The following is a 23,440-nucleotide window of genomic DNA, read 5'->3' as shown; positions in this document are numbered from 1 at the left end:
CCCCCCCCCCCAGAGAGAGAGAGAGAGAGAGAGAGAGAGAGAGAGAGAGAGATCTCCCCTCCACTTGGACAATTTCACCCTCCTCCTCAATCTGTTCTGTACAGATCGAGTTTCTCCCGGGCATGTCAATTTCATTCCTTCCAGTTTTTACCGGTTTGGAAGTTCTCATGGGGTAAACAAAGCAAAACTTTTTTTTTCCCCAAAAAAATGAACTGGTGTTTCTAAGAAGAGGTGGAAGGAGAGAAGGATGTTGGCCAAAGAGATTCGGTTTCTCACCGCCCATTACCAGAAAGCTTGCAAGACCAAAACCACCGGGCCCCCCTCGCAAAGCATCGTGTGCGGCAGACAGACTGCAGGGTCTCCATCGCTTTGCGGCTGAAACCTCGACGACTCTGTATTCTATATGCACCGCGTGGACGGCCTGTTTGGCGCAGAGAGAAGCATCTCGTAATAAACCCACAGGAGAGCTGCCCTAATAGGGCTACACTTGTGGTAGATTCTTTCCTTCCCTTTTGCAACAAATGCCGCAGAAACAGCTGCCTCCCAGCAAAGGGTACTACAGTTTAAATAAATGCAACAATGCAATGGGTCTCATTAAACGACGTCCCCATCACACTTGCTTCGAAGAATCTTATTTCCAAATTAATTGAGTGTGCTCAAGATAGGGACGCCGGACAGCTTACTTTTGCGCGTGCGTCTCTTTCTATGGTTCCAGAAGGAAACCGGGTGTTTCCCCCGGAACTTTGATAATAACTGTCGGTGTCCAGCCTCTGAACAGCTACCTAAGCACCAATGAATGACAAATAGATACCCTTTGAAAGCCACTCTCACGCTGACCAGTTAATCAGAAGTACTTTCCTTTAAGTACATTTCCCCCGACCTCCCAAACAGGCCGCTGACTAACATACTTGTCTATGAAGCTATTGACTTGGAAATAAGCCTCCTTTCATTCAGCGCATCTCCTTCCTGTTAGGAGGACGGCGTACAAAGTGCTTTCCCTACAAATACTTCGCAACTCTAATATCTAGCTTTATGCGTGCTGGTTGCTGCTGGCGCTTTATACTGTCAGCTGTTAGTTTGAAGAACGGCGTTTCCAGCAATGCAAAATGGCTGATAAACCATTTGGTGTTTACTTGCTCGTTGGCCCTCCACCGTTTTTAAAATGCATTTTCTCTTGCTTTGCAATACCAATTTAATGTCGGCTGTCTTCTGCACTTTTTGTTAAAAAAATAAGAAGTCAGGTATAAATCAATGTAGAATGACAACCATATCGAAAACCAGGATCAAATATCCAAGCCTCGGCTAAATTACCATTTTCAAATATTGCCAGACTCTGATCTTGTAACTGTGGTATCCTACCTTAGCAGGGTCCTTAGGGGTGAGAGATTTGGGCTGTGATCCTGTAGCTGCTTACCTGTGCCTAAGTCCCACTGAAGTGGATGGGGCTTACTTCTGAGGAAACATGTATAGGATTGCAGTGTTAGCAATTTGTTTCTGACTTTGCAAGACCTACAGGTTAGTGTGGATCTTCTTTTCAGTGCTTTCCAAGCACAGCAAAGTTCACCCAATGCACTGTTGGCTTTCTTGCTTGACATTTGCCAGAGACCACCTGAGGATTGCCAATTTCCTTTTCCTAGTGAGGCTCCCAGTCTTTCTCAGCTATGACAAACATAAATTCAGCAAGAGGAGCTGTCCCCCACCACTGCCTCTCTGGGTGAATTTCTGCTTGCTGTGTAAAGCTGGGTGGCTGTAGGAACCACACCTGAGGGGAAACAGCCGCCTCAAACTATGCCATTTTGGTATTATGTATTATTTTTCATTGGCACCTGTAGATTAATGGTATTTGTACAAGCCCTATTCTTCCCATTTTCTTATCAATAGGTGTATTGCCTATCTTGAAGGCAGATTCCCATTTAGCTGCATCTGTCTGATTTTCTGATGTTTAGCGAAAGCTGTGAATAAAATTGGATTTATCTGAGGCAAGCTCATCTACTGTTGTTTTTAGTTCTCCTTAGTCTTTATTTTCAATGGGAAACCTCCCTTAACATTTCTAAAATACTTCAGAGTTAAAAGACCATGTTAAGATAGATCCCAAGGATGAATGAGGGTATTGCCTTTTAGATTATTTTCCCAGCGGCACAGAATTTGTTACGAGCTCACCTTTGTCCAGTATATGTAGAAGTTGTCCATCATCCAAAATGTTTGTCAATGAATTTTGACAAGCATGTCAGAGCTATAAAGCTGTGTTTATAAAAAGGGAGCATGTACACTACTAGTGGAGCACAGTGTATTTGAACTGGCGCCTAATGTCCCCATAAGTGTTAAGAAGCCAGAAGCAATGTCAACAAGACCATTTTCTCCAGTAGCTTCTGCAGTCAAGAAAATGGGGGAGGTGGAAAGCAGGAAGAAATCTACAAAGATTTACTCAAGGAACTGCTAATAGCCTGCTGCTGGAATCCTAGCTCTTAATACACCCACAACACACAGAAGTGCTGGCTCTCAATTAGTGCTAAGGAATCAGAAACTCAGAGTTTACAAACAGAGACCTCCAGCAGATTGCACACAGTTCAGAACCAGAGCCAGCAACAAACCACCCCCACCCCCACCAACCTTCTCTAGAAAATTAAATTGCCTAAAAACAAGGTGTGACTTTAAAGGTTTCTCGTGGTTTTTTAAAAGAGAATATGCTTGAAATAAAATTTAAGTACTGTAACTAAAATTGCAACCCTGTGCAGACACTTTCATAAGCTCTGTTGAACTCAGTGGAACTTGCTTCTTAATAAACATGCCTAAGAATAGACTGTGGAAGTTGTCAACCTTTGTTGATAATTGAGCTGTAACTTACAAATTAATAATGAAAGTGTTTACATTTGTATAAGGGTAAAAACAATATTTCTGAAAGAAGAATTTCTGAAAGAAACAGCACACTGTGTTTTCAGATAATGTATGAGTGTCCTAGCAACCATAATCTTAGAAGCGGCATTATCCCCTATGTGAAACAAAAGGCAAAATATCTCTTTTAAAATAGTGCTTGCCATAGTTAGACAGCTTGTATAAGTACTTGCAGTTTTTTTGTTTGAAAAGTGCTGTTTGGCCAATGAATGTTGCCCTTTCATTAAATTATAAAGGTGACTTAGCTGAAATTAATTCATTTACTTGGCATCTGAGCTGTAGGTGTGTGAATTTTCATCTTGGCAGGAGAACAGCTGGGTTTCAGCTTTTCGCTAGCCTATAGATGCATGCACATATCAATCAATGAGCAAATTTTGGAAACAAAATGAGTTTCAGCTAACTGATGTCATTTCCCCCTCACTGCTTCCTGGGAATAAAAATATTAAGTATGTTTGTGTAGTATTATCAACCCTTTATCTGGATCAGATAGACTTGATTTCCTAGATACCCCAATCCTACAACTGGCTGACACTATAATTCTTTTCTTGCTGCACTGCAAACCAATCCGTAACTGGATATAAAATGTATGTGAGCCATAATGTAGATTCTATTATATAACAACTTTTTGTTCCTTTTTTTATTCCACGTTAACAATATTGGTTTATCATAAATAATATGCAAAGGGATTGCTTACAGGATTTCCTTCTAGGTAGCAAAAATAATAACTGGACAGATGTCTCCATCCATCAGTCTTGGATGTGCAACAGAATATACTCTTTTATCTAAAGAACCTATGATATTCATGAGGTCCTCCTACAAACAAATGGTTACACCAACGCAGAGCTAGTTCCATTGTTTGTGTCTCTAGCATCTTTCCCAAAGAGAGATGTAATACCCCACTCTATCTTGGTCAACCTACAGGCAGTGCACACCATCCTGCTTCTTTTTCACGCAGGCCTACATGAACAAACCCACTTCTTTCCAGGCCTACTTTCATTTTCCCTTCCAGTTAGAAACCATCCCACTTCCCTTTCCTTTCTTTTGCTCCTGTCCCCATGATCTGAAGATTTCTTCAGGCGAGCCCCTGGAACACACCAGCTTCCTGCTCTTGGGCTCCCCAAGGCCTTGTGGTGGCACCCCAACAGTGTCCTTCCTCCACCTGGCTTTTGGCATCGCAAAAGGAAACTGAATTAGGAGGAGCGGAAAGTGAAGATCCTCAAGTCCTCGCAGTTCTGTTAAGCAGCCCAGCAGCCTTGCACGTGGGGAAGGGTAGCAGCCTTTAGGACCTAAGTGTCGGAAGCAGATGCGTGTGCGGCAAAAGGCCCTCGTGACACCCCCGCATGCGGCCCCCTCCGATAAACGCAGGGTCGCCCCGTGGCTCCTGAGGCCTACTGGCTGCCCATTTTCCCAGCGACCCCTGCGGGCCCCTCTCTCCCGGGTTTCGGAGGGGGGCTCTAGGGGGGGCCCTAGCGTCTTCCTCCCTCGGCAGCGTGTTTGGGCTGCGCTGCCAGGAGGCTGCCGGGCCCCGCAGCCTCCCGAGCCTCGGCCTGTCAGGCCCGGCTCATCCATCAGGCGGACACAGAGCAGACGCGCCCAATCTGGCCGGGCGAGTGTTTGCTTTTCCCGCCATTATTGCGGCCCTGCAGCTCTTTTTGTTGATACAGTAGTGCGAAAAAGTGCTAATGTCCATTCATCAGGGGGGCGTCCGCCGAAGGGGGCTGTAAACAGGGCGAGGCGAGAGCGCCCATTTGGAGTATTAGCAGAGAGACCCCGCCGGGAGATAAAGCGCCGGATAACGCCTCTCTGGCTCCCGGCTGCATTAAGCGAGAGGCGGGCGAGGGAGGGAGCAGCCTCTCCTCCGCGGCCCATTAATCACGGGCGCCTCGGCCGCAGACCCAGCGGGGATTCCCGGAGCCGCCGCCCGCGGCCTATTAATAACGCTTTATGGGCGCGCGGCTCCGGGGGACTCCCCGCGGAACAGGGCTGGGGTTGGGCGCCCCCCACCCCGCAAAGCATTTGGGGTGCCCCGGCCTCGACTCGGTATCTGTCGTGCTAATGTTATGTTTGATCTGTTTTGCTTTGACGGTCAAGACTGCTCCTGAGGCTGTTAGCTCATTGCCCTCTTGTCCTCTGCTCACATTAAACACGCTGTAATAGCAGTCCAGTGCTCTGTTAGGAATCCCTAGGCACTGACGGAGGCTCTAATCTCATGGACGCATGGTTGGGATCATGTGCCGTTGGAAACTGGCCTTTACTGGCGAGCAACTGACACCCGTAAGATTGGGATGCAAATACAGTAGATCTCTCTGTTGGGAGATCCTGGTATATGAGCAGCAACACGGAATCTCCCCATTGCACGGTAGCTGCCCAGATTGCTTTTATTTTCCAAGCTAAATATTTTGTGTTTGGGAGTTCTTATTGGCAATAGCAAACCCTTAATTTAGGCAGCAATCCTACACATTTATTAGAGAACTCAGTGGGACTTACTGTTGTGAGCAGGCCTGCATATGATAGTTCTGCCAGTTAGCTCAAGCTGTTCCTTAGCAATGAGAAATAATAGGATGTAGGATCTTCTCCATAAATGAAAAGTTGCCTGTTTTTCAGCTACTACTTTGACTAGCAAACAAAGCTAAGGAAGTCATGTTGCCCTTTGATGAAAAACCTCCAAATCCACAGTCATGCAACGCTTTTATTAGGGCCAGGCAAAATACCTTCATTAGCACTGACCAAAATGTCACAAAATAATGAGTTCTGAAAAACTCACTGACTTGTTGCAGTCTGTATTTGGTCACACTCTTGGATCTAAGATGGAGCACCCCAAGTCCAGACATGGTGATCAGGGACTTGAAATATCCTTATTCAGGGAAGTGCCCCATTATTATGAATAGATTGTGCTCACTTACCTCACATAAGTGTTGTAAGAACAAAGCAGATTACCTTTTCTGCTGGTTAGAATGCCAAATAAGTTATTATTAACAATAATAATAATATCACATATGGTGTCATAGTGGAGTCTCCTCCTTAGGCAGAGGCAGAAACCTTCTGCCAGCCTCTGGGCTCTATTGAACTAACAGATCCTGAACTTACCTGAGTGCAATCACAACAAGTAAAGCCAACAGAACAGAATCAACAAGGGTTGTATCAAGTATACCATCTTAAGAGTCCTTGCTTTTTGAGTTACATAAAAAGACCATGAAGAGATTTTCAGCAGCAGCAAAAAAGCCTTTTCTCTCGGTTTACATCTCCCACAAGAAATGCCAGATATGTCATGGGAAATATCCTTAAAATACTTAAAATCCATATAATACAGAGGATTGAAAGGGGATTACATTAGGAAGAGTGGGGTAAATGGCATGATACATCAAATGGCTGTCTATCATAACCACAAAAGAAGTGTTTGACCAGGGGCAATGTTTGGGGTTGCTGTCCATGACACACATTTGCCTCTAAGCAAATGAAACTGGTAGGTGGCTTGAGTCTCACCAGAAGGGCACCTTGTGGGGCAGTTAGCTCCCCTATAAGTCTAGGGTCCCCATTATGAGCACCATGACACCCTCAGGCACACCCTTGGTGCATACCAAGCTCCCTTAAACCTCCAATATCTTTTTTAAAAAACACTTTTTTGATGTTTGTTGAGGGGCTGCTTGTTTCTGCTTTTTCTTTCTGCATTTTAATCATTGGGGTGTAGGTGTTTTTGCCTGTTTTAGGGAGAGGGGTGCTGAGCAGTGCCCTTCTGTAAATGGATATTTTGTGGTACCCACAAAAGTTTATTAGATTTCCAAATGTGCCTCTGGCCCAAAAATGTAGGAGACCTGTGTGTGTGTGTGTGTGTGTGTGTGTGTGTGTGTTAGAGAGAGACATACAGAGAGAGAAAGAGAGAGAGATTAAATTCAGGGCAGGGGCAGGAGATCTGGGGTCCAATATGCAAAACACACAGGCCAGTGCCTGTGCCATTTGACTCTGATTTTTCTCTGAATATAATTAACTGAGAGAGAACATCTGTGGAGCTTGAATAGCTGCAGTTTGAAACAAGCTCCAATAGGAGAGGGTCCAATCTCTCCCTTTTTAGGTCCATTTCCCTCAGCTAGTACCTTCATTCCTAAATACATTAGTGGAAACCCCTGGTGTTTGTGAGTGTGGACAAAGGTGAGCTCAATTAAATGTCATTGATTTCAGTGATCTGTGGTTTACACTACTTATGTAAATCACTTTCAAACCTGTTTGAACTGGGATTAGACAAATCCACTAAGAAAAAGCTTATCAGATGGCTACTAGCCAGGATGCTTGTGTACTAACTCCAGCAATATAGGCGGCCTATGATTCTGACTACCAGTTGCTACCAAGCACAAGTGGGGAGAGAGTGGTGTTGTACTTAGTGCTTTTGGTGTCGGTTTCTTTCCATAATAAGCATCTAGTTAGCCACTGAGAGAACAAGATGCTGAGCTAGATGGGCCTTTGGCCTGATCCAGCTCTTCTTATGGGAGAGAGCCGAGAATACCCCTTTCGAGACTGTGCCTGCCATCTGCAGTTTTTATCAGTGCCTGAATTTTAATAAATAGATGCTATTCTTTAAATGTTAATTCAGTTAAAAGTTTTAAAATCAATTAGCTTAACGAATGGATTGAACACTGCCATCCCAACTCAAAATACAACCTGGTTTTATCTATTCTTCCTATGTTTTGTCCCAGTCAAGATACATGAACATAGCCTGAAATGTTTTGATAGAGAAATTTGTTGATGCAAGGTCGATCCCCTCCAGAGAATACTTTCACGCTGGGATCCTCTGCCCTACCTTCCTAAGAGTAACTCCCATTCAACTCAGCTTGGCTTCCTTCTCGATGTACTGCGCTGTTAATTTGTACCAAAGGCAGGAGAACGAAGTGAACTGAGACATTTTAATACTCCCCCCCCCATTAGTTTTGCAGGACAGAGTGAACACGAAAAATAAGAGTTGCAACGTGGGGTGTGTGTGGAGGTGGTGGCCTTGCCGCAGCCCCCCCCCCCTCATCCCTCCAACATTTAAATAGACATTTTGGGCCTCTCTATACACCCTAATCTCTCAAACTGTCATCGCGACTTCGGATCCGATACACCAGCCCCCAAAAACCCTCCCAGGACAAGAATTTTAATTGACTCGGATGTTGCTGCTTCCATTTTCTTGCGAGATAAAGAGAATTCCACACTCTGGGAGAAGCCGAGGGAGGAGAGAGATTTGGGCGACCTTCTTCCACCCAATCGGCGGGCGGGGGGCGAGCCCTGCTTTCCCCTCCAGGAAGGGCTTGCAAATGGTCGACCATTAAGCAGGGCGCGGAGGGAGGGCCGAGGGCCAGAGATCGCGGTGGAGGCGGGCAGGGACGCGTCCTAAGCCAGAGCCCTAGACGTGGCAATTAGTCGCAGATAAGTGCGAGTAGTCCGGTTTAAGAGCGCCTGTAGCTCCGCGCGCCGCCAGGTTCAGGCGTTGCCTGCCCAAGGCAAGCGCCCCTCGGGCAGATAAGCCGGAGGGAATCGGCCTGTTTAGAAATGGAACGGGGGGGGGGGGGACACACACCAGAAGGTGGGAACATGGGCGTTGCCACGAGGGTACAGCTGCCTCCCCCATCAAGTAAATAAATAAAAATACTTAACTAGCAGACAAATTGCGTCGCAGATAACCCCCAATAAATCATAGGTATGCCCATGGGTGGGAAGGAGCTCCGTAAAGCTCCCGAAAGAAGGATCGATTTCGTTGTACAAGGAGGTCGTGGATGTAAAATAGCAGGCACCCCGCCAGAAAAGCACGGTGTGCTATTAGGACACGAGAAACAACCAATAATATTGTTGATCTTTAAGCTCCTCCATTAAATTTAGCTGTTCTTCTCCTTGTCCCCAAGTACGCTTTGTGCGCGCTGTTTCCTTTTTTGAAAACAATACAACGAATGCCCTCTCTAATCATGCGGAATTCAGTCAGCATGAGGACTAGAAACTAAACCTACTGCTTCGAGAAACAGCAGAGGGCAACTGAAAACCTCATATTGTCCCAGCTAGGCCCAGGTCAAGGCATGGCTTTGAGCCGCGTAAAACTGCGTCGGGTGTGGGCCGGAGTGGCCAGGTCCCACCGAAGCCAAGTGGTAGCCCACTTAGAAATACGATCGAGGAGAGAAGAAGGGCGGGTACAGCGAAGTGGGCTTGCCCTCTTTTGCTCGGCGAGACAGGACTGGGACCAAGGAGCGGCGTTTTCAAGGAAGGAGGCTTTCGTGAACCGTTAGGTATCCAACGTAGATATAAGCCCTCCTTTCCTCCCCAAGGAGCTCAGGGCGGCGAATAACACTACGGGATGCTTCTTAACCTGTTTGGCAACTACATGGACTTTTATGGGACAACAGGATGGGGGTGACGTGACAAACCAGGGGCTTTATTCCCAGCGCCACGCTCCGCTCTATCTAGGGATAGGGCAATGCTGTCACATAATGCTGGTCTGTTATAATTGGGGAGAACTTTCCTTTCTATTATACTGCCTCGTTTTCTCTCTCTCCAAACACTATGACCCTTTTGGAGCAGGCTGCCTGGGGAGGTAGAGACCTCCTTTTTTGCAAGACTGTTTTGCCTTATCATGAATCGGGCTGTTGTCGAGATCCCCTCAGTAGCAGCCGGACGAAAAGGGAGCGTGCGCACGATTCTGTACGTCTGGACACACACGTCCAGAAAGAAAGGAAGCAGGAGCCTACTCGACAGTGCCTTCGCTTGCATCCCGAGCTTTGATGGGGGGTAATTCCTTCTCTCGCGGAGACCATCATCTTCCCTTTATAGCCTTTTGTATCCGGTTTGTGTCCAGCAAACCGAAAGGTACACCCTAAACAGTGTTGGCACAGGAAGCCGCCTAACTCAGACCCTTCGTCTATTATCCACCTCAGTATTGTGCACATTAGCGGGCAGCAGTTCCTCGCCGTTTCATACAGGAGTCTTTTTTTCCTAGCCCTACCTGGAGATGCCGCGAATTGAATTTGTGGCCGCCTGCTTGCAAGGCAGGTGCCCCACAACCGACCTACGGCCCTTCCTTGACTTGGAAGTAGGGTGCGCTTTATCAGATCCACTTCCTAATAAGGATGCAACCCTAAACCCATTCCGAAGCAAGCCCCACTAAACCCCACAGGGCTTGCTCCCAAGGAGGTGCATAGGAATACAGTGGTACCTCGGGTTACATACGCTTCAGGTTACAGACTCCGTTAACCCAGAAATAGTACCTCGGGTTAAGAACTTTTTTTCAGGATGAGAACAGAAATCACACGGCGGCAGCGGGAGGCCCCATTAGCTAAAGTGGTGCTTCAGGTTAAGTACAGTTTCAGGTTAAGAACGGACCTCCGGAACGAATTAAGTACTTAACCCGAGGTACCACTGTACAGCCTTACTAGGAATTTTTTTTTTCACACTACAGCATGTACGTGCATAGGATGGATTTGCAGTCCCTATGGAAAAACCGCAACAATCCCCTTATTTCGAAATTATTCTGCTGATCTCTTGCCGCGCGCACGCCCACCCACACCCACACGAGATACTAGATTGTGGACACCAAAGTCAAGGGGGGGGGGAAGCATCGGACCGTGGGCACGGAAGGAAGAAATATCCGGCACAGCAAGACGCAGATGCGCTTCCACGCGCCGGTGCGGGCGCTGCAGACACGCTCCTCAAGATGCAACATCTGTCTCTGCAGAGACTCCAGGAGCTCTAATGGCAGGTGGCAGTTGTTGCTGGAAGACACCCCCCCCCCCCGCTAGCTGGATCCTACCTAACACGGAGATAGTTTAACTGATAATTTAGTTCAAGGGACTTGCTCCCTAATTGGTGTGTCTTAAATAGGATCCACAGAGGCACCGTAGTTAAAGAAAAGGGGTTAGGGGTTAGGCGGGGGGTTGTCATGGGAGGGAATGCGTACACGTCACGTGACTATTTCTCAGGAGGAGCGCTTATACTTCTTTGGTTGTGATTATTATATTTTATTTATTATTTATTAGCCACAATAAATCCTCTTAAGACAACAGTAGGTTCGAGGGGAAGAGTTAATACAGTATAACCCAGAGGAAGCCTTTTACACTCTTACCAAGACTTCCACACTCTCCTGAAATCCCCGCTATTGCTTTTCTGTCTTTTAGCACTCTGGTCCGTCCCTTATTTCTCAGCCTCGAGGAGCAGGCTGACCAGAACCCAACCGGACAGATCTACCAAAACCGCCCGTAGGCAGTGGAAGGGCCCAGGGCAACTCACCAGCCGCCGCCTCTCTTCCGCTCTCGGGTCCGGATTTCTCCATGGTGAGGCTCTTATCGGTCTTTTCCGAAAGGAAAGCTCGCCGGGGGAAGATGTGCCTGCCTATAGTTCTTCGCTTCGAAAGAGTTTCCCAAAGAACTGGCTCCAGACTTTCCCCGTCTTCCTTTTCCCCCCTTCCTTCCTTTCTCTCCCTTTCTCTGGAGCAGCCCACATTATTGCTCCCTTCTCCAGGCTGGGTCATCCCCCAGAGTGATTATTTGCCACTTCGGATTTGTTAAGCAATGCATCAATGTAAGTGCTTCTTAAGGGCCTGCTGCGGTCACCCGCATTTCACCGCCCACCACTAGAAGAGCCAAGGCTCGGGCTAGAAAGAGCCTGGAAGCCTGGAGTCTGGAGGGAACCAGGGGGGCCACGCGTCTCCTCGGAAGAGCTTTGGCTCCGGGCCTGGCTTCTGAGAGAGGCCGGGCTGGGGTCTCCCCTGCTCTTGGTGGCCCTTCCGCGGCAGCCTTGCCTTCTACTTCCCAACACCCGCCCCCAGCTCTCCATTTGTCCTTATTGCCAATAATAACGCTTAGTAAAAGGTGGGGGGAAAGGCGGACTCCAACTCCCATCCACCCCAGCCAGCGGGACCCACGGGCAGGACTGATGAGGGGATGTGTAGTAGCCCGGCTACATCTGGAGGGCCATACGATCCTTGCCCTTGTCACAGAAGCCACTGCCTGGCAGACACCAGAAGCAGGGAGGAAGGACAGTGGAGGAGACCCAGAGCTTGCCGGACCTCGGATGCACCCGCCATTCCGGCACCCTGAGTGGTTAGGGAGGTTAGCGCTGTAAGCCGTGTAAACGGTCTTTCGTGTGTTCTGTAAAAGAGGAGGCTAATTGCACTGCGAGCGCGAGGCTTTCCCCGCTGGATCCACAGGCCTGGTGATGCGCTAAGCGCGCTCCGCGTTTGATCCTGGCTGGTGGGTTGGATCTTGCTGCGAGCTGATCTTGGGGAGGGCGCCCCTTGCCGTAGCCAGAGGAAGTGGCCTAACTTCGTGGAACAATTAAAACGGCGGTTTTTGTTTTGTTTGGTTGGGTTGCTTTGGAGTGGAAACTAAAGAACGTGTCTGTCCCTCCTCCCCGTTTCCCACAGTCGGGCTGATTCCAAGTGTTGTTTTTTTCGGATTTTTTTTTTCTAAGGGAAACCTTTCCAAGAAGGGCGCTCCCCCCGCCGCCCCCACTTCCTCTCGCAGCCCTCCTCTTGACACAGCATTCAGGTCACCCTGCGCGCCCGACGGCCCTCTCCTTGCGGCTTGTTTATTCAACCTGACGCCATGATCGATGGCATCCCGGAGCGCCTTTGCGCGCGCCACTGGCCGGGCCTCGGCGTCCCTTCCGCGGCGCTGCTCGGCGCTCCGTGACTATATTAGGTGGGCCCGGGACGCGGCCCGGCGCCGGCCAATGGGAGAGGTCTCCCTGCGCCTCGCTCCGCCTCCGTCCCTGCCTCCCGAGTGTCCAAGCTGCGGCTGGCCGCGCCGGCCCTGCTGTGCGCGCTTTGGAGACGAGGCTCAGCGCACGCCGGGGGCACCTGCTCTGCGCTGGCAGGACGCTGCGCTCGGGCACAGACGCCGGCGCCCGCGATGTTCCCGAGCCCGGTGACCACGACGCCTTTCTCCGTCAAGGATATCCTGAGTCTGGAGCAACATCCCAGCGGCTTGGCGCCCATGGAGCTCTCGGCTCTGGGCTCGCCCTCGTCGTGCATGCTAGCTACCTTCAAGCAGGAGGCGTATCCGGCCGACGAAGGCCCGATCGCGGACAGCCCCGTCGGCCTCGCCAAAAGCAACGGCGCCGCTTTCCCCAGCCCCTTTTACGCGGCCAAAAACTACGTGGAAATGGACTCGACCAAGGCGCCCAAAGGGGACAACAAGAAAGGTAAAAGCAAGGGCCCGTCGGGGACACGGAGAGGGTCCCTTCTGCGGCGACCGAAGCGCCATCTCTCTCTTGAGCAGGGCAGGCTGGGAGGGGGGCAATATTTGGGGGCGAGGGGGAGACCTCTGGCCGGGCTAGGGGGCTCCGAGGCAGCTGGAGCTGGAAGCGGCTCCTTGGTTCCTGGATCTCCCGCCGACTCGAGTTAAGCAAAACCACCGACGGCCCAGAGGAAGGAAGGAAGTCTCCGAGGGCCCAGGGAGTGCGCGGTCAGTCCCGCTCCACGTATGCACAGCCGCCCGGAGTATTTTCTGAAGGAAACCAGCTGGATTGTCGCCTTCATGTCGACAGGCTTGCAGCTTGTCGGCTGGAAACGGCAGTAGCAGTGCGTCGTCTTATTTACGAACCGTCCCTCTTTGTCATTTGCTGGAGGAGCGGGATGGTTCTCCATCCTCGCGTCTCCTAAAGGAGAGGGATTCAGGTAGAGTCGGCTGTGCTGACTGCTAGTTGGCGATCCCTTTGCGGGCAGACGGGGTGTTGTGCTGGAGTCGGACCTTCCCTTGGGCAGGTGACTCCTCTTAGTCTAAGATGGACATTTGCTGTACATTTTCCTGCAGATGTCTTCCTCCTGATAAACCATTTTTTCTTATTATTGACGAGAATGAGGATAAGCTTTTTACAGAGCGTTTTGTGATTGTCCAAGGCGTATGACAACCATTATCTTCTTGTGAGGATCACAAGCCTTTAGTCCACTGCAGATAAGGAAAGAAAGAAAATATCTTGCCTAGGGTCATGGCAGGGATGAGCCTGGGCACTTCCTGGTTCTTAGCTCGTAGCCCGGTCAAATCCACATCTACTCAAGTAACTTCAGAGGTACTTAGACCAAGGCAGATGTGCAGAAAGTTGCAGTCGATGTTCTGCAGCTGGACTCCAGCTAAGAGTCCGAACTCTTTTTTTCTCGCGCGCCGAATTTCGGTAACAAATGAGCGGGGAGGTAGCACTAAGAATAGGATTACTATCCATTACATTATTGTTGTTGTCAACAATCATTTTGTAAAATTGAAAATATGTATAAGATGTATAAAAACTATAATTCGTATTAAACATGCTCGTATTTAAGTTTAGTATTTACGTTTAAATTGATATAGTTCGAAATTATTATTATTAGCAGCAGCTGTAGTGACACCCGTTGCTCAGCTGTCCCTTTGATGTAGGCTGAGAGGCCTCAGAACTCCTCAAAAGGCGCAATCCGCAAACTCACTCTAAGGAAACTTCCTCCAAAAGTGTCTGGCGTTGGTAAGACAATTTGAGATTCTTAAAATATTCCTTGATAAATCGAGGAGCACAATTCAACACTACGATCCTTCCCAGAAGGAATAGACTCCAACCATCTCAATTGGATTTATTTTCAAACAGAAGTAGTAGTACTAGTAGTAGTAATTTAACTTCTGCTCAGGAGTTTGATAAACACGCACAAGAGTTAAGTTCCATCGAATGCACTTTTTCGCTGGTCCTTTAGGAAGTCATGTTTACATTAATTGCAGTAATAATTTCTTAGTAAGCCTTCGGAATATTAACGTTTCAAAAGTTGTCTTTGGAAGTTTAATCCCGCCCCCCCCCCATGAGGTTGCCATCCTATGCACACTTAATTGGCCTCAAGTTCCGCTGGACCTCTTGAGGCTCACCGGTTCTAAGTAAGCATGCATTGGATTGCTCTGTAAGATTTCCAATTCATTGGGTGGAAATTGACGGAAAGGATCAGCTCCCGGTGTGAATCGCACTTTAATCAACTCTCTAGTGGAGGATGTCCCTGCTTTTTTTGGAATCACGAGTTCATTTCCATTTCCTTAGGAATCTTCCCAGATAGAACATCAGACCGATTGAGCTTTGATGTGTTCATACTTTGAGCAGCACATTTCCTGGGAATCTCCGGCTCGGATTTTGGGTTCCTAAACTAGTTAACATTAGTCCTAAGTAAATGGCGTAGAAATAAATGGCACTGACCTGGAAATGGCTTGTATAAATTGTAGATAGATAGATAGATAGTCTATCTCTCTATCTACCTCTTTGTGTGTAGGTAAATGTGTGTGTGTAGTACTGAAGTGCAGATAAAATCCACATTAACTGTTCGAGAAAAGAGCTTGAATGGGACTCATCAGTGTCTGTGGTTTCTTCACTCTGGAGGAAAATGTGACGCTACCTGAGGTCGCTTCTAGATGGCCTATTTATTGAGCATTCGTCCTGCACAAAGTTTGCGGAGGTGGCTATGGCTTCTTCTACTTTTTGATAACCTATTATGATTTGTTTGAGGGGCTGTTATACAACCTCGTGTGAACAATTGTTATCCCACACTTCCCAGTACATTTTCTGGCAATTTCCTTACCGCAAAAACTCCGATTATGTTTTTATTTGGGGGGGGGGAGCGGTTTGTTGCGCAGCAGTTCCAAATTTACTTCAGTTGCTTAACCTGAGTTTACCCGTCTGCGGCTGATTTCCACCCACCCGCAAATAGAGACAGTGAATCACATTCGAAGCACGTTTTTCCCTCAAAGAATTCTGGACAATGGAGTTTAAGGGCTGCTGTGAATTGTATTCCGTGAGGGGCAAACTACAGTGCCCAGAATTCTTTGAGGCAACGAATGTACTTCAAAGGTACATTGTGCACGCAATGAGGTCTTGAGGTCTACCCAGCTGGGCGTGATTTAGCCACAATTAAGATTTCCGAAATCTGATAATATATATACGTGCTCAGAAGCAAGCCCTGTTGATTTCAATGAAGCTATTTTCAATAAAGATAGTTTAGGATTCATCCTTTAAGTCCTATAGATTTGTAATGAGTAAAAAAACCTATGGACAAATAATTAAATTTAAGTTTTTAACGTGTTCATTTTAAATTGGCCAGGTCTTCCGCACGTTTACTTTGAAGCGCCCTACTGATTTCAGAAGGAGGTTGTCCCAAATAAAGTGTGCAAAAAATGAATAAAAGGTAAAAATTCAACGTACTGAAACGTGACCAGATTTTGCCCATTATATGCAGTTCCACGATCTTGGGATCCCGCTGGTTTCAGTGGGACAATTTTTGGGAGTGCCTAAGTCATATGCCTACATCCAGTCTTTAAATTTCCAAAAAGAAATAATTCCGGTATCATTTTAATCGCTTTGAACTGAATTTGTACCTTGAATATTAAAATTGAACTAATTAAGATGAAGGGCAGTGCTGTATTTGAATAATTTAAAAATGTAACAACAGGAGCAACCACCTAGTCCGCAGAGTAAGGCCTTCAAATCTAAATTTCTTTGGAAGAAACAAAGCGCACCTAAGAATATAGCTCTGCTTGGAAAAAAGGCAAACGAAAACAGAGGCTTTGCTCCATTTCTGCGGAAGCAAATCATTGGAGTTCAGCAGTATTTCCAAGTAAGATGAGTTGACTTCTGAATAAACACGAGTGGGGTGACTTGTGAAATCTGTTTGGGATCGACTTCTACTCCCGCTGAACTAAAGGGGTGAACTTTTCAGCGGATACAATTTAGCCAATGTTCAGCAATTTTGTATCCCAGGGTTTCATTTTAGCTGGATTTGCGCCCCCAAATGTAGGCTTGATCTGTTGCATTAATTTTAATTGGCCGCATTCGTTTTAGAATTCTATACCGCAACTATCTATAGAGAAAGAGAACTGGGACTTTAGCACCCCTGAACATGGCATTCGATGTTGTGGTGTAAATGGATGTGTTTATCGGGCTACAGAATGGAGACACAGAACGTTATTTTAACACCCAGAGCCTTTGGGGAGAAGGGTTGGTTCAATGAGATTTACTCCCTAGTGTATATAGGGCTGCAGTTTTAGGGCGCAACGCTTTGAATATTTTTTTGGGTGGTGGAATAAATTGCGCTGAGCGCTGCTGAACTTACTAATGAGTAAGCATCCAGAGGATTCAGTCATTTGCTTCGAAAGCTTGGGGGCGGGGACGCGACTCAGGTGGGCAGTAGCGTCAGTGAAAAGCGTTTTGAGACCTTAGCTTTGGAGGGTGGAATCCATTTTAGAAATGGTATTGGAAGCAAATCCTATTGATTTCTATGGAGCGCAGTATTTAGCCTGACCTCCCAAACACAGATCACAATCCAACTCAGAGGGCCGATTCTCTGTGCTGGAGGCTGGTAGCCAGTACTTTTTCCCACCCCAGAGGCACCGTCGTAAAATGGTTAGAGCGCAGGGCTAATTTAGAAGAGGGCTCCACTGGGATCCCCACTTGGTCCTGCTCACTTGCTTCAGTCTCGCCTGCTTCACGGCATAGCTGTCAACGTTTCCCTTTTTTTAAGGGAAATTCCCACATTCCGAATAGGATTCCGCGCAAGAAAAGGGAAAAGTTGACAGCTATGCTTCACGGGGTTTTTGCTTGGGAGGTCAAAATGGGTGGAAGATCAATGTGGAGGCTGCCCTGAGCTCTTTGGAGAATGCAAAGGAAGGACCTATACAGGCAATCAAATGAATGAGACTTAATGTAAGAGATCAATATAAAGGGATCGGAGCTTCCGGTTGAAATCCTCAGTCCAACCAAAATAATAGAATCATAGAATTATAAAGTTGAGAAAGGACCCCGAGGGTCATCTGGTCCAATTCCCTGCTATGCAGGAATCTCAACCAAATCCAGAGGACTAGTGACTTGGAAATGTCGAATACTGTATATGACAAGCAAGCGCCAGGCTCTGACTGCCCCTCTGGGCTTCTTTCTCCTTGATTCTCCGCAGAGCTGTGCGCCCTCCAGAAATCCCTGGAGCAGGAGAAGCGGGACGCCGAGGATCCGGAGCGACCCCGGCAGAGGAAGCGGCGGAAACCCCGCGTGCTTTTCTCGCAGGCGCAAGTCTACGAGCTGGAGCGGCGCTTCAAGCAGCAGAAATACCTCTCTGCCCCGGAGAGAGACCACTTGGCCAACGTGCTGAAGCTCACCTCCACGCAGGTCAAGATCTGGTTCCAGAACCGGCGGTACAAATGCAAACGGCAGAGGCAGGACCAGAGCTTGGAGATGGTGGGCATCCCTCCTCCTCGGAGGATCGCCGTGCCCGTCCTGGTCCGGGACGGCAAGCCTTGCCTGGGGGACTCGTCGCCCTACAGCTCCCCCTACAACGTCAGCCTCAACCCCTACAGCTACAACTCCTACCCGGCCTACAGCAACTACAGCGGCGCCGCCTGCAGCGCCAGCTACAGCTGCAGCTACCCGGGCGTGCAAGGCGTGCAGCCCGCGGCGCCCGGCGGCAACTTCATGAACTTCAGCGTGGGGGACTTGAACCCAGTGCAGACGCCCATCCCGCAAGGGAACAGCGCCCTCTCCACGTTGCACGGCATCCGGGCCTGGTAGGCCTCCCAAGGCTCCCTCCCTCCTTGCGGCGGGGGCTGAGTGCTTGGGGGGGAAGACTTTTCCTGGACGGACTCCAAAGCGGGCATTAAAAGCGGCCGGGCTGGACCTCCTGCTGGAGAGAGGCGGTCTGTCAGCAGGGATCACTCTGGGCTCAAGGATCCGGGGGCGCGAGGGAGCGCATCCCCCCACCGCACCGCCCAGGTTTGGGGTTCTTTCGGGGTGGGCGCACAGAGGCTCCCAAGGCGCCTCCCAGCACTCGCTCATTCGCCCAAGGGAAGATCTTGTCTACATTGCTGGACACATTTTCTGCCCCACCAGCCAATTTCTGCTCTAGGCCAGGATTGCGCGCGCTGCGCTGGGCTTTTTTATGGTTCAAACTACAGGGAGCAGCTTGCTCTGCAGATCGCAACCTTACAGCCAAGTTAAGAGACGGGCGCGAATCCACTGGGCTCTCTTTTTGGATCCAACTAGAACATGACTTTCCAAGGGGAGTTGGCGTTTTCAGGGGGGCGGGTCTTGTTTACTAACAGATATACTCCCACTCGCGCTCTCTTGTCTGTTTCCTTTTATTCTCAACACGTCCAGAATCCTTTTCCTATACAGTATTTAAAAGCTCGATGTCAGGATCTTCAAGGGTTGCTCAAGTTGGCTGCGAGCTCAGGTTTTGAAACAAGATTTCTCTTGCTGGGTTGTTCCGGTATAGCTGGGGCTATGTTGTTTTGTTTTTAACTTGGACACGTCCGGCCTTTCCTTCTCCAGGACCTTGCGTGGGAATATGTGTGTGTGTGTGCGTGCGCGTGTTGGGCAAGGGGGCGGAGTGGAGTAAAGACTTCCGCACTATAGCCGAGGCCCCACCAGAATGAAGGAAGTCAGACGCTGTTTTCGTTCCAGATCCCCATTTAGTTGTTATGCACTAAAACAAGTGATTGATTTTGATAGTATTAAATGCACTGTCTGTTCTTTGTCCAGCCGCTTGGTTTGATGTACGTGGTCTCCCCCATCCCCCCCTTTTTTTGCTGTACAGCCCGATACAACTGAGTGTCTTGTCATTAAAGAGAGTGGCTTGAGTTTGTGGGTCGTATTTGCTTTCTTTCCTGCAACCGAAAATTTTATGGCTTCCCTTTAATAGGGGTCGCGCGGGGCTAGCGATTCTCTCTTGCCTGATCCCACGGTCAAAACGAAGCACTTCCTTTTAAATCTAAAAGGAGTCCGTGCCACTGAGCGGCGGGCGCAACCGAGCCAAAACCAGGCACTTTGAAAATTGGGAGAGATTCACAGGGCAATTCGATGCATGCTCCTACATGTATACACACAAGAGAAATATCATCGAATTCAATGGTACTTACTCCTAGGGAATTGTGTCGAGGGTTGCAACTTCAAGCTTGTTTGTTTTCTACGTGTAATTTGCCTATCTATTTATCTGGATTTCTAAGTAGTCTACTGTGAAATAAAGTGAAAACAAAAATAGAAGCTTAATTTTTCCGACTCTTGTTGGATCTCATCCTTTATTCGAATCTCAGAGCCATAACCACGTTTACTTAGAAGTAAGTCTCGTTCGTGGTTAGCAAGTATGCTTACTATTCCAATCTTAGTATTATTTAGTATTATCTTAGTATTTTGTACAACCTTCTGCTCCACACGTCTCCACTAAGAACGAAGGAGCTTTATGCCGAGTTCAATGGGGGTTTTACTTCTCAGCACCGTCGTTTGGAATGCGCAGCCCCATCCCGCGTGCGTTCACCTGGAAGCCAGGCATCCTATGCTCAATCTGTATCCCTCCGGGTGTTGCCGGACTCCAACTCCCATCAGCCCCGCCCCCAGTCAGCACGGCCAATCGCCAAGGCGGATAGGCAGTCTAGTTCAGTGGCTCCCTATTAGCTACGAACCCCGTTTTTCAAAAGCCAAGCCGCGGACCCCCTACTTTTGAAAATGTGGTGGTTTTGTTGTGTGAATGGTGCCACAAACCCCGTGGGGTCCCACCAATTGGGAACCACTGGCCTAATCCAACAACGCCCGAAAGGTCTTAGATTCTCCGCCACCGTCCACGCCCCCTCCAGTATGCGGGTGACTTGAATAAAATATTGGGGGAGGCCAGGTAAGCGCCGCCCGGTATGATCGATCACATAATGCGGCACACGCACACCATTTGAATGGCAATGCCCATCAACTTGGGGGGGGGGCTCAAATATTTTATGGGGGGGGCAAAGGGACCTCGGCCCCTAGGAGTTGGCTCCCTTGACCACCCAAATCGCATCCAGACCAACTGGGCTTCTGAGTGGACGTGTTTGGGAAATGGGAAGATGAACCTCAACGCCGGCGGGTGGAGAGGAGTCGCCCGGTTCAGTCAGGCCTGGCAGGGAAAAGGCCAAGCACCCTTGGGAGCTCTGGGATGATTTTCTCCCTGTTGAACACGCGGAGTCGAAAAATCTAAGGGATACCATTGCCTCTTGCCAAGCCTTAGGTCCTGCTTCCTGGCTTTCCCAGTCCATTTCCACACCTACAATTTGCTGCTTAGGTAAGGAAGCCCCATCCGAATGAAAACCGGAAAGCACGTCCAGTTAGACTTGCTGCGGACAAGGAGCGCCTGCGGGGAGTAGCAGGTCCAGGTGCGTAGGAAGTGCCAGAACAATCCGCTGTGCATTAGAAAATGGCTCACTGCAGAGACACACCAGCCATTTAGCTACCCAAATGCAGACAGGTGACACCATCCCATCCTAATAGAGGAGACCACTATTCTATCGGGCAGCGGGTATATTTTCCCAGGGCGTGTGGCACACCCACCCAACTTCATTTTCTATGCGTGCAAAACGCCGGGCAGCTTACTTTCGGATCTACGTTCTCTTTACATTGAAAAGAGCGCCCTTGTCACAGGTGCTTCTTAATGTGTTTCGTTTTACTAGGATCTGAGGGCAATTGGCTTTTAGTGCCCCATTAGGACGTCCTAAAATTAAATAGCACGTCCACTCTCTGATAGTAAGAGCTGTTCGACCTTCCCTCGGAAAGCGGTGGACTCTCTCCTTCCTTGGGGGTGTTAAAGTAGAAGTTGGGTGGCCATCTGTCTTGGATGCTTTAGTTGAGATTCCTGCATTGCAGCGGGTTGGGCTAGATGACCCTGGAGGTCCCTTCCAACTCGACAATTCTATGATTCTATGAGTACAGCAGTGCCCCATCAACATTTGCGCTCACTGGATTTGAGGAGGCTCTTGCTTCAATGCGCTTAAGCCACAAACTGTTTAGGAGGGAGCTGGGCTAACCTATGGCCTTCCAGATGTGGTTGAGCTTCAGCTCCCATCTGTACATCTAGCGTGGCTAATCGATGGCCAGAGCTAATGAGAATTTAAGACGAGTAATGTCTGGCGAGCTATAGGCTCCCCATCCCTGGTTCAGAAGGCTAACGGCCTTTCCAAACGCCTCTCCCCCGGTTTTCTCCTCGGCAGGAACAACGACCACTCCAAATTCACCCAAAGAGCGCTAGAAAACTTGGAAGGCGGTCTCAGCACCCCGCGTGGAGCTCTCTGCTCAAGATCAAGAGCCCCTTCCACCCAGTTTTGTGCGCGCCATCAAGGCCACCTTAGCCCACTTCCCCCTAAACACACGCGCACGCGCGCTTATCAAAGGCCCCCAGGACGATTTCCTGTCTTCGCAACGAGGACTGTCTTCAGCAGGGAGAGGGCGATTGTGGAGGGGGCTGGGAGGAAGAAGTGCTGCTGGTGGGTCTGAGTTTGGCGACCTGGCGCTGTGACTACTCAGCCCCTTATCGGATGTCCCTAATCGGAGTGAGGAACAACAAACAGGGGAATGAGGCGCAGTCAAAACATCCTGGGGGTTGGGGGCGGAGGGGCATTGTGCCGCGGTGGAGAATGCCATTAGGGGAAGGAGGGGACCTCTCCGGAGTCCCCTATCGGACCCATCAGTAAACAAGGATGGAGACAAGAAGCAGCCAGGGAGGAGCAGGGCGAGGAGAGAGGGCGGCCAGCAGCCGAGGGCCATCGCTCAGAGAGGGCCACGCCTCCTTTTCCCTGCGCCGTTTAGGTTGGAAGGTACACAAACACACCCACCGAAAATGCAGCTCACAGGAACCCTTGAGCCCAATGTGGCCCCCTTGGAATCAGTTTATCTCCATGGTTGTAGGAGTGTGTGTGTTTACAAGTACGAATAAAATTCTCAGCATCTGTGTGCCTAATTCTTCTCCCTCCCTCCTGCCCCGCACGCAAAAAGAGATGCTTTGGCTGCTTTGTTGGTGACTGGCGGAAGGATTGGTGAAGATCCAGCTGAAATCGCAAAACACTAGGTAGGGCGTTGTGATTCCCCGCTTGGGCGTAAATAAATAAAAATAATTAACTGACCAATTGCGTGGAAGATAATTGCCCCCTAAAATAAATCCTGGTTACGCCCATATCCCGCATGTTGACGCGCGTCTGCCTGTACCTTTAATGGCTCGTCGCTTGATGGCTTACCGGCGGGAAAGGCGTGAGCTGTTTCCGTCGACTGGCATTGCCATCGAGGCGGCCTTTAAAGTTCCTGTTTGATTTGGGACGATTCCTTTCGACACACCTTGAGGATACAGCTCGGGAGTAATGAGCAGGCGTGCCTAAATCACAGAACCGGGGTTGGAGCGACGAGGCCAGGGGCACGTGGGGAATTCTCCTGGTGCCCACCAGGGCCTCTGATTTCCCACCCCCCCACTGCCCCTTTCAGGGTTCTGAAGGTGCATACCCCCCCAAAAAAAAATCACATAGAGGTGAAATAAGAACTAGGAGAGCAACACCTGACACCACACCTGATAACATGAAAGGCTTCAAGCAAGGGGCTGGTAGGAGTGGTTTGTGGGATATTTAAATACAAAGGTAAAGGGACCCCTGACCATTAGGTCCAGTCGAGTCTGGGGTTGCGGCGCTTATCTCGCTTTATGGGCCAAGGGAGCCAGCGTACAGCTTCCGGGTCATGTGGTCAGCATGACTAAACCGCTTCTGGAGAAACCAGAGCAGCACACAGAAACGCCGTTTACCTTCCCGCCGGAGCGGTACCTATTTATCTACTTGCACTT

General features: G+C 49.0%; 1 protein-coding gene and 1 long non-coding RNA gene across 2 annotated transcripts in view; one reads left to right on the top strand and one right to left on the bottom strand.

The window, feature by feature from the left end:
- Positions 1–11,539, bottom strand: part of LOC308472419 — a 67,520-nt gene extending 55,981 nt beyond the window's left edge. Inside the window, exon 1 of the long non-coding RNA XR_013983489.1 lies at positions 11,131–11,539. This is a non-coding gene — a long non-coding RNA (uncharacterized lncRNA). The remainder of the gene's footprint in view (positions 1–11,130) is intronic.
- A 1,129-nt stretch (positions 11,540–12,668) lies between these two features.
- Positions 12,669–19,460, top strand: NKX2-5 (NK2 homeobox 5). The gene is made up of 2 exons (XM_080996560.1): positions 12,669–13,044; positions 17,786–19,460. Exons 1-2 carry the CDS (start codon positions 12,753–12,755, stop codon positions 18,391–18,393), a joined length of 900 nt encoding a protein of 299 aa, XP_080852686.1. The 5' UTR covers positions 12,669–12,752; the 3' UTR covers positions 18,394–19,460.
- The last annotated feature ends 3,980 nt before the right edge of the window (positions 19,461–23,440 follow it).

The sequence above is a fragment of the Podarcis pityusensis genome (assembly GCF_964106645.2).
Source record: "Podarcis pityusensis genome assembly, chromosome: 2".
Lineage (NCBI taxonomy): Eukaryota > Metazoa > Chordata > Lepidosauria > Squamata > Lacertidae > Podarcis > Podarcis pityusensis.
The sequence above is the reverse complement of the archived record's forward strand: the minus strand, read 5'-3'. Positions and strand labels throughout refer to the sequence as shown.

Coding starts and splice junctions, on each gene's coding strand:
- NKX2-5 (XM_080996560.1), top strand. CDS start 12,753: ATGTTCCCGAGCCCGGTGACCACGACGCCTTTCTCCGTCAAGGATATC. Junction 13,045..17,785: donor CAAAGGGGACAACAAGAAAG/GTAAAAGCAAGG, acceptor GATTCTCCGCAG/AGCTGTGCGCCCTCCAGAAA.